This window comes from Trichosurus vulpecula, chromosome 7, assembly GCF_011100635.1.
Source record: "Trichosurus vulpecula isolate mTriVul1 chromosome 7, mTriVul1.pri, whole genome shotgun sequence".
NCBI classification, from domain to species: domain Eukaryota; kingdom Metazoa; phylum Chordata; class Mammalia; order Diprotodontia; family Phalangeridae; genus Trichosurus; species Trichosurus vulpecula.
The window spans coordinates 2,045,001-2,055,713 of NC_050579.1; the positions used below are offsets into that span (position 1 = coordinate 2,045,001).

A 10,713-nucleotide genomic window follows, 5' to 3' on the forward strand; every position below is an offset into this window, starting at 1 on the left:
ATCACGTATGGCATAAAACGCAAACAAAAACAATTTCCAAAGGGTGAGACCAAGATGAGGTGATACCTGAACTCAAAGGCCATGATATGGAGACAGTTTCCTGAGTGGGGAAGTGAGGTGGTCAGAGCCGCACCTCCAAGAAGTCATTTGACAGCTCAGTGAGTGGAGGATGGGGGAGGAAGGATGCAAGGCTTTCAATGCTCTGGGAGGTGATGAGAGCCTGATGCTGCAGATGTGAAGGCAGAAATGACTGGACTTGAATGTGTGGAGTCAAGAAGAACACCACGGGAGGAGAGGACGGGGAGTAGGGGAGGGGTGGTGCCACTGAGAGCAACAGGGAAGCTCAGAGGAGGAAGGGGTTTGGGGGATGGTCACTGGTCTGGTTTGGATGTGCTGAGTTTGAGGGGCCTGAAGGATGTTGTTTGAAATATCCAACAGCCCGGGGCTCAGAGAAGATCCAGGAGTCATCTGCACAGAGAGAATCATTAAACCCAGGGGGGCTGATGAGGTTACCAAGTAAGAGTGTACAGAGGAAAGAGAAAAGGGCCCAGGTCAGAGCTCAGGGTAATTTAGGGCTAGTTAGAAGCATGATATGGAAACCAATATAGCAGAAGAGATGGTCACTAGGTAGGAGGAGAACCAGGAGAAATCAGTGTCATGGGAACCGAAAGAGAAGAGGATGCGCAGGACAGGAGGGTTCACACCGTCAACACAGCAGAGAGGTCAGAAGAGAAGTCATCACATGGTGATTGAGGGATCATTGGTCACTTTGGAGAGAACAGTTTCAACTAAACAATGAGTCAAAGATAATGAGAAGATTGAGAATCCAGGAGAGGGAAAGGATGGTGGCCTCTGAAAAAACAGGGTGGATCTGGGGGGGAAAGGTCTATGCTCACCCCTCTTTCCCATCAGACACACAGAATGTGCGCCCATGGGCTTACTCACTGGCCAAGCCCTGAAGAACAGACTCAGAAAAGGGCACTTGTGCTGCCCAGAGGGGCTGAGGTGGCAGGCGGGTTTCAAGATGTGGGGTTTACTTGGGGGCTGGGGCAGGTAGTTTTGTGCATCTGCTTCAAGGATCTGGGTCTGCTAGGCTTGGATCAGGTTATATAAATACTCTGAGGGGCCCACACCTGCCCAGGCCATTTTTGGCCAAGCAAGAATGCTGCAGTTGTGCTGGAGATAAGTCCGGGGTTGATTGGGACTGGGAGAGGGTGGGATGTGACTCATATTCCTGCCCTCTGACTGGCTGACCATACAACCCCTCCGCCCATTATCGGTGCTGTTTTCTGACTTCTACTCTAGAGGACTGGCTTAGGAGATAGGTAATTCAAATCACAAGCAGGTGGTGGGTACATGAACTGAGAGCAGAGAGAGGTAGCAGAAGGCATCTGATCAATGGCACCTGGCAACAGATTAGCTGGAGTGTGAGGGACAGGGACAAGCCATTGACGACTTGGCCATAACTGAAGTCGTCCTCATCACCAAGTCAGAAGGAAGAGCTACATGTCCTGCCATCCCTTGCCGTCCTTTGGGCCTTCTTTGCCTAGACTTAGAGCGTGAGAAGTCATCTGTCTAATCCAACCTCTTCATCTTACAAATGAGGAAACTGAGGCTGAAGTGAAGTGACTGGATCAGAGTCACAAAGCTGGAAAGGCCTGAGCAGAATTTGAACTTGGGATGCCAGGCCCAGCACCCACTGCCTCTCAGCCCTGATCTGTGGCGTCCTCCTGCGCCTCGCATCTACCCATCCTTTCAAAAAAGTTCAGAGATGGGTCTGGAACAATTTCTTCTCATTGGCCGTTGAATGGCCTTCCCGTACCTATTCCTGTACCAACTTCTCTGTCCTTTTCTAAGTGTTTATGAAGCAGCCTTTGAGATCCACATTCTACAATTTTGCCAGGAATGAAGTCAAGCTCACTTCAGTTTTTATAACAACTTTTCAGAGCAGGAGGAGACAGCTGGAACTCAGATCTGTAACAGCTGCCACAGCCCAGGCCTATGAGCCACTGGGGGAGGCGGGAGACCAGAGTTAAGCCTTCTCAGTCCACCCCCAACTGGAATTCTCTTACCAGGAATGGCTCTCAGGCAGCCCAAGAGCACCAGACAACAGGCCTGTTTCTCCCTGACAAGGCCTCCAGTGTTGGGCCAAGACTGGATGGCCAGAGTTGATTTGGCAGCCCAGTATGCCAAAGGGTGATACCAAAGGCTGTATGGGCCTAGCTAGAAGGGACTGGATGAGGCACCACACACACACACACACACACACACACACACACACACACACACACACACTCTTTCCATGTGGTTCTCCAGTGAAAATACAAGAAAAAACCAAGAAAACAGAAAGAGGGACTGGCAGGCCATACTGGGGCATAGGGAGGCCCAGCAAGGATCCTGCAGAAAGGAGAATGTGTCCAAGCAAATGCCTGATGTCGAGACTGACCAGGAGCGGGCCCAGACCCTCAACACTGCCCTTGCCCATAACGTGTGTGACTGATGTTGGGGTTTCACCTCGCTAATGTCAATAAATGGCAATTAGGCACCTTGCGCAGTGTGGCTCAACAAGCCACTGGTGGGGGCGGGTATGCCAGCCTAAGCCACTGCTCAGCTTGAAGAATGATGGAAGAATTTAGTGTTAGAAGGAGTCTCAGAAGTCATCTGGTTCAAGCCCCTCACTTTATGGATGTTCAGTGGCTCACCCAAGGCAGGATCATCGGATCATTGCTATAGAGCTGAAGGGACCTTGGAGGCCCTACCCTTCATCCAGACCAGTGGTGGGGCTGAGCCCCACTCGGCTGCCCTCTTAAGGCCGGATTCAAAGATGCCCATGCTTCTCTTGACCTCACAAAAGGAGCAGGGGAGGTTGGAGTATCCTAACTGTCCTGGCTTACTCAAGACTAGTCAGGTCACATACAAGGCCTCAAATTCATTTCCTCAAACTATAAAGTTTATGGAAAGCAAAGAAGCCACCAATGGACCTAATCACTCATCCAGAAAAATACAGAGGCAGGTACCTTTGGGCCCCTGCCACCTGCTAGGTCCCCATCTTGGTCTGCCTGAGGATTCCTGGGAGGCTGGTGCTCCCTGGGCCATCCAGACACAGACTGGACCTGGACGGCCCCTGGGTGGCTGCAGCGGTTAGAGGCTGAAGGCTGACTCCACTGGGGCACCAGTCTAGGAAGGTCAGCCTCAGCTGGGAGGCGGACGCACAGGGCCAGCCAGCGTGGGCAGAATTCTAACTCCTATTCGCTTCACTCTTCCCTCTGGGCAAAGGGGTCCAGGCCAACCAGCCTAGACTGCCATAGCTGGACAGAGTTAGAAAGAAGGCTTAGAAAGGCAAGGGGCATTGAAGGCTTACTAGGTTGCTTGGACCTATAGGGCAAGAGAACATCAGGAAATGAGTGAGGAAACACTAAGAAATTAAAGGTAGGCTCATAGCTCTAGCCAATTACGACAGCAGAGACCTTGCCAACGATGGTCCAGAGTTTAAGTAATGGCTTTTCCCGTAGCAACGTACGGCTGTGAGAGTTGGACTATAAGGAAAGCTGAGGGTCCCAGTCATGCTTTGGAACTGTGGCGCGAAAGAAGACTTTGGAGAGTCCCTTGGACAGCAAGGAGTTAAAGTCAGCCGATACTTAAAGAAAGCAGCTCAGACTACTCATTGGAAGGTCAAATGACGCTGAAGCTGAAATACTCTGGCCACATAATGAGAAGACAGGACTCACTGGAAAAGATTCCGATGTGGGAAAGACTGAAGACAAAAGGAAAGGGGGATGGCAGAGGAGTAGACGGATGGAGGGTCTCGTGGAAGCCAGGAACGTGAGCTTGGACGGACTTCGATCGGTAGCTGAGGACAGAAGGGTGTGCTGTGACGTGGTCTGTGGGGTCATGGAGAGTCAGACACGGCTCAACCACCACCACCAACACCACCACCACAAGCTCTGAATTCAAAGGAACCGCAGACTCCCGCTAGCACAACTTCCTCATTTTACAGATAAGTAAACCGAGGCTTGGAGAGGAGAAGGGACTTGAGAGCATAGATCTGGAGCTGAAAGGGATGGGAGAGGCTTCTCTCAAGGGATAACACGGTACTTCCGCTCTTTAATTAGGACGGAGAACTCCCTGGTTTAGTTTCAAACTCCCGCACTTGCTCTTGCTTGTTCTCTCCCATAACCCTAACGTAAGAAAGGGTACAAAAAACAAGATCGTAGATTTAGAGCCCAAAGAATCCTTTCTGGCCACCATGTCCAACATCCTCATTTTACAGATGAAGAACCTGAGGCCTGGGGGGGAATGACTTGCCCGAGGTCATACAAGCAGAATTTGAACTCGGGACCTCTGACTCTGAAGCTGTACTGCATGGCTTCAGAGTATTTAATCCTCCTTCCTTGCTACTCTGAATCACTGATTCAAAGAAAGCCTCCTGATGGGCCCATGATTCATTTATGGGCCCTATGACATCCTCTTCTGGCTCCAGTGCTCACACAAGCAAAATGCAATTAAAGAAACATCGATCTGGCCCCAGTTAACTCTAAGGCACTCCGGGAGGTGCTAGGAATATGAAGAGAAATGCGAAGCAGCCCCTACCCTGAGCCCACCATCTAAGAGGAGGAAAAGACATGTAAAGAATTCCATTGTCACGTGGGAAGCAGACCCAAGCTAGGACAGGGCACCAGCTTAGATTAGAAATGCTTGTGGGTAGAGAAGAGTTGTCTGTTATTAATTTAGGGGCATTTATACAGTGCTAGGCATGTGGCAGAAACACGGGGGGATGTGGGGGAGCCAGGGTTGGAGAGAAGCCCATGTGGCCCCTCCTGATGGCCCTTCTCACACGCTGTAATAAACTCTCAAATCCTGCATCTGCACAGCTGTGAGGGGCAGTTACAAACGCACCGAAGAAAGACCCCACGTGTGCCCCTGCACACAGGCCTCCCCTGGGTGTTGGCCTAGATATTTTCAACATTTCCCTTTAAAAGTATTCAATTAGGAGCTGCCATTCTGAAGGGAAATAAGCAGGCCCCAGCATGGCTTTAATAGGGCAGAAGTGGCTTCTGTCTCCTGCAAAAGCGTGGGCTCCAACAGGAAAACCTGGCCACTGGAAAGTTTGAGAAGCAGCTCAGCACCAGGATGTGGGTTCTGGACCAAGTGTGCAGCCTGAACAGTTTCAGACAAAAGGCCACCCCGACTAACATGAAAGCCTAAGTCATCACTGGCCGCTGAAGGCCAAGGCCTGGCCCCCAACATGGGAACCCAAGGAGAGCTGTTCCTTCCTATGTCACATCCACCAAAGCTCTTTCTCTCCAGGGCTCCCATGCCTTGGCCACCCTGCAAAAGAGAGGCTGGCCTGGGACAACTGTCCATGCTGGCAGCTGGGTGTGGTGGGGCCCAGATGGGCAACCTCACAAGAGACCTGAGTCATCATGTGACTTCTGGTGTGAAAACTCCCTCCACCAATGCTAATTGGCCACTGGCCTCCTCTCACTGAGCCTTAAGCCAGTTTCCTGGGGAATTAGAGAGGATAGTGGTCAGCCCATGGTCATGGAGCCAGAAAGAGTCAGGCAAAGTGTGGACTTGGGTTCTCCTACCTCCAGAACCTACCCTCTGTGCACAACAGTATTGGGAGGCTCACCATCTCTCAAAGCTCTTTGAGAAGCCTTACTGGATTCTAGATCAGGGAGACATCTGTCTCTCTAGCTACAGAGACACACGTCTCTCCTTGCCTCTGCTGTCCGAGGCCCTTTTCTTCCCAAACAACCCTCCGTGTGAGGTCATCAAGGAAGCATGACTCCTGTTTGATGAGAAGGGAAGCCTGGTAGCGCCTGAGGCTGGCCGGGAGCCCTGGGGGAGCTGGGGCAAGCAGTTCCTCGGGCCTCGGTTTGCTCATCTGTAAAATGGGAGGATTGTCCAAGATAGCACCTAGGGTCCCTTCCGGATTGAAATCTGTGATCCGAGGATCTTGAGTATTTACTCTGCTGTAAACTTTGGATAATTTGAGGAGAGACCATTAACAAGTAAGGGAAACTAAAAGCTTCCTGGGGGAAAGATCTGAGGCCCATGAGGACAGCCCCTCTCCAATGGAGGCCAGGCCTCCTCTGCCAGTTAGATCCTTCGCAGCTGCCTGAGATGCCTGAACGGCTGCTCGGGGTCACAGAGGCAGGATGAGTCAGGCTGGGGTCTTCCAGGCTCTGAGGCCAATGCTACCCACTAAGCCACAGTGCCTCAGGGAGGAGGGGGCTTTTCACAGAGCTTAGACTCACAAGTAGCGGCTCTGAGAGTAAAGGCATGGGAGGGTCACCAGCGTTCTACCTCTCCTCCCTGACTCAGTTCCTCATCTGTACAATGACCTGGGAAGCTGGTGCCCAGTCCACCAGGCTTGAGAAGCAGCATCTCCTTGGGAGGAGGTAAACTGAGGGTAGGGGTAGGCTATGAAAGCCAATCAAAGAAAACAGAATTGACTGCTTGGTCTCCTCTGGGTGGGAAGATGGGACAACTCCTTCCAGGACATCCATGGAGAGAATCCCAGGCCAGCCAAGTCCAAGGCCTGCCCCCCTCCCCAGCTCTTTTATGCTTAGTCTTTCCCCTATTAGAGTGGAAGCTCCCAGAGGCCAGGGTCTGGCATTCTTTCCTTCTTTTTTCCTAATATTTGTACCCTTGGGGCTTAGCACAGAATCAGGCACTTAGTAAGCCCTTTGTAAATGCTTGTTGACTGACAGACTGAATACAAGGTCATTGAAGGCAGGAACCAATTTTTGTCTCTATCCTCGGTGTCTAGTGCTATGTTTGGCACATAGTAGGCACTTAATAAATGCTTGCTTGATTGACACCTAGCAGTAAGCCCCCCACTCCTCATAAAGACAGGCCCTTCTGTCCAAAGGACCAAGGCTTAAGAGGTGAAAGGGACCCCAGGGCCCTCTGGTCCAGCCCTCTGATTTTACAGATTAAGAAGCTGAATTTCAGAGAGCTAAAGTGATTTGACCCCTGTGCAGGCTACTTCACAGGCCGTAAGGAGAGCCACATTTGAACCGGGTCCTCTGACTCCAGAGGCCATCTAGTCTAAATCTCTCCTTTTTGAGATGGGGAAACTGAGGGCCGGGGAGTTTAAGAGACGCTGGAGCTAGAAGGGGCCTCCCAAGCCTTCTAGTGAAACCCTTTAATTTTACAGATGGAGAAACTGAGGCTTGGGGCTCAAAGGCTTAAAGCTTGAAGGGGTCTCCCAAGCCATCTAATCCAACCCTTTCATTTTACTGACGGGGAAACTGAGGACCGGGGCGCCGAGGGCTCAGAACCTTAGAGCTGGAAAGGGCCTCCGAGGCCATGCGGCAGCCCCCCGGCCCCACGCCGGGCGAGCTGAGCGTCGGGGACGGCCCCAGGCCGGCTCTTTGTGCGGCCCCGCGAAGGTCACGGTCAGCCCCGGCCCGGCCCCCGGCCCCGGCCCCCGGGCCCCGGGCCCCGGCCCTGGCCCCGGCCGGCGCACCCACCCACCTCGCGGGCGATCTGGCTGAGCGCGTCGTCCTCCGCCGTGAGGCGCTCCCGCTGGGGGAGCCTGCGGCGCCCGGAGCCCTGCGTGCCCATCTCCATCGGCCGCCTCCGCCCGGGCTGCCCGGCCCGGCTCCGGCTCCGGCTCTGCTGCTGGCCCCCGCCCCGCCCCCGGCCGGCCCCGCCCCGCCCCCGGCCGGCCCCGCCCCGCGCCTGGGCGTCCTGACGTCAGCCACGGGGGCTGGCGGCCTCGGGAGGAAGGCAGGGAGTTTCCCATCATCCTCCAGGAGTGATGGGCGGCCGGGCTGCAGGGATGCCCAGGACAGCGCCCGAGCACCGTTCAGCGGGCTGCCCCCGGAGGGGTGTGTTCTCCAACACTCGAAACCGTGGTTTTTACTTTAATTTTGTGTCAGATTTTAAAAATCAAGTAAAAGGAGCGCGCGAGCGTGTCCACATACGATGTGGAGCGGAGGAGAGGGCTGTGCAGGACACTGAGAGGTATTACGCAGAGCTGGCTTTAATGTTTTGTGTGCAGATTTCATGTTTATGGGCATTCATATTCCGGCACCCCAAATTTTAACAACTTTCTAAGCAGCTAAAATGGGAAAGCTTTAAGGTCGTGCAGAAGAAACTCGCTCCGAAAATGCAGGTTGGCACTTTCCCTGCAACTTACAGACTTAAGAGATGCCTGGAGCCCCGCGAAGTGTACACAATCACTAGGTCGCTGGCTTTCAGAGGAGAGAACCCAGGTCTACTTGCCTGGTACTGAAGTCATCTGTCTTCCCAGCATGCTGTGCGGCTTTATTTAAAGCATTTTAGAACTCGAGCTGTCTGATAGTGGACTGGGCAGCAAGAAGGTAGAGAGAGAATCCCCGTCACCCTCTTGTCATATTCCCCTAACAGCCAGAGCTCTCCCAAAATGAATGAGTTACCTAGAAGATAATGGAGAATTTCCCATCATCCTCCAATGATGAGCAGAAAAGCTGTATGGATGTCTGGTAAAGTGCTCTTAAAAAGAGTTGTCTCCATGTGGACCGGGCTACTTGGATTAATGACTAACAATCTCCCAGGCCTCTTTCCATTTTGAGAGTCTGCAATGATATGCTGTAGACCATACCCACTCCCAGGAAAATGGCAGCTCCCTGCGTACAGAGGCCACTGCATTCTTGTCTCTGTAGCCACAGCACCCAGAATAGGGCTGACACCTTTTTTTGCTCCAGACATGTAATTAGTGTAGGGAGCTTCCAGATGTGGACATTCCCTCTGCCAATACAAACCTGCCCTTATTCTGCTGCCAGTCTTGGAGAGCTGCCTGGGATACTGAGGAGGCAGCCCACCAACACTTGAGGATGGCTCTCATATCTCCCCCATGAGCCTCCTCTTCTCCAGGCTAAATATCGTCAATTCCTTTGACTGGTTTTTCTGCATAATGGTCTTGAGGCACCCTGGCTGCCCTTCTCTGGGAGCTCGGCACTTCTTCGATGTCCTTCTTGGACGGCAGTGCCCAAAACTGAACACAATACTCTTCATGAGGGCAGAGCATGGTGGCCCTATGACCTCTCTATTCTGGAAGCTAAGCCTCTCAATGGAGCCCAAGATTGCACCAGCTTTAATTGGCCACCGTATGTACTGCAGATTCAAGTCAAGCTCACAATCTCCCACAACCCTGAGAACTTTTTCTGAACAATTGCTGTCTAAGCACACTGCCTCCATCTTACGCATATGAAATTCGTATTTTGCTACCAAAGTGCAAAAGTTAGTGCTTTGAAAAAATCTAGGTGGATTCTATCCACAACCTTCCCCCTTCATTTACTAGTTGAGCAATCCAGTCAAAAAAATGAGTAATTTGGTCTGGAGCAGGGGTGGGGAACCTGTGGCCCAAAGGCCACACGTGGTCCTCTAGGTCCTCAAATGTGGCCCTTTGACTGAATCCAGACTTCACAGAATAAATTCCCTTAATAAAAGAATTTGTTCTGTAAAACTTGGACTCAGTCAAAGGCCACACCCAAGGACCTAGAAGGCCACATGTGGCCTTGAGGCTGCAGGTTCCCCACCACTGGTTCAGTGACTGATCCTTGGTTCTTTGTAATGATGGCTTCCCGTTCTAGGTGTCTGGCAATCATCTCTTTAGTGATCTGTTCTTAAATTTGCCCAAGATTCAAAGTCAAGTTCACTGGCCTCTAGTTCACAGGCTCTGTTCTCTTCCCTTTTCTGAAATTCAGGACATTTGCCCTTCTCCAATCTTGTGGTACCTCTCCCATCATCCATGATCTTTCAAATATCCCTGGAGATCATTTGTCTGTCACAGCTGTCAGCTGTTTTAGGACAGAAGGACATAGTTCACCTGAGCAGCTAACTTCAATTCATTGAGGGAAAGTAAGTGTTCTCTTACTGTCTCCTTACTTGTCTCGGATATCAGCTCCTTGTTAATCATTTTTGTTTGGTCATTGCTAGTGTATAAAGGTCATTCTCCTTTACAGAAAAAAACAGGAAGAAAAAGAGGCTTGGGCAGAAGTCTTCTCTCTGTGGTCAGTTACCATTGATCCACGTACCCCAAGCCGATTCTCTTTTTACTCTCAATGACTAAATAAAAGCCCCAACCCATTTTGCTGTCCTCAGCTTCCCTTTCTGTTCTCAGCTCATTCTGGGCTTGAACTTTCCTGGCATTGTTTTTGTAAGATCAGGCCACACTCTTGTATCCCATCTTTATTCCCTGGCCATGCATCATTTTATTTGTTTAAATCTAAGTTGGTTGTTGACTTTCCCATGCATCCACATTGGTCTCTTTAAATGAACCCACATTTTCCTCCTCACCTGAATTGTTTCTTTCGTGCCTTCAACATTTCATTCTTGAGCACCTCCTTTCCCTCCTGAGTTGGCTTCCCTTGAAGCATTTGACTCCATGGGATCCTACCTTTCTTTCCTCTGAACCCTTTGGAATTTGCTTTCACAGAATCTAGGCTGGTGGCAGACTATGCCACCTTTCTTCTCCCTCTCTGTCACAGCTAGGTGGCATGGTAGAGAGTGCAGAACTCTGAGCTGGGAAGACCTGCCTCAGATACTTCCTAACTGTGAGACCCTGGGCGAGTCAGGTGCTATGTAAATGCTGACTACTGGTCACATCTCCCCAAAGTTTCCATTATTTCCACCCCAACATTAGTTTTTCTCTGCTAGTGAGAACAGACCCAAAATAGGCCTTCCTCTTTGTTGGTTCTTCTGACCTTTTTGAAGGAT

General features: G+C 51.4%; 1 protein-coding gene across 18 annotated transcripts in view; it reads right to left on the reverse strand.

The window, feature by feature from the left end:
- LRRFIP1 (LRR binding FLII interacting protein 1) overlaps positions 1–7,625 on the reverse strand; it is a 196,769-nt gene extending 189,144 nt beyond the window's left edge. For 17 of the 18 annotated variants that reach the window (XM_036769029.1, XM_036769027.1, XM_036769026.1 and 14 more), the window contains exon 1: positions 7,486–7,603. In XM_036769029.1, coding sequence (XP_036624924.1) covers positions 7,486–7,581 — 96 coding nt within the window. In that variant the 5' untranslated portion in view covers positions 7,582–7,603. Of the gene's footprint in view, positions 1–7,485 lie in introns of all 18 variants that reach the window. The other variant, XM_036769028.1, reaches the window with a different exon arrangement.
- Positions 7,626–10,713: the final 3,088 nt, after the last annotated feature.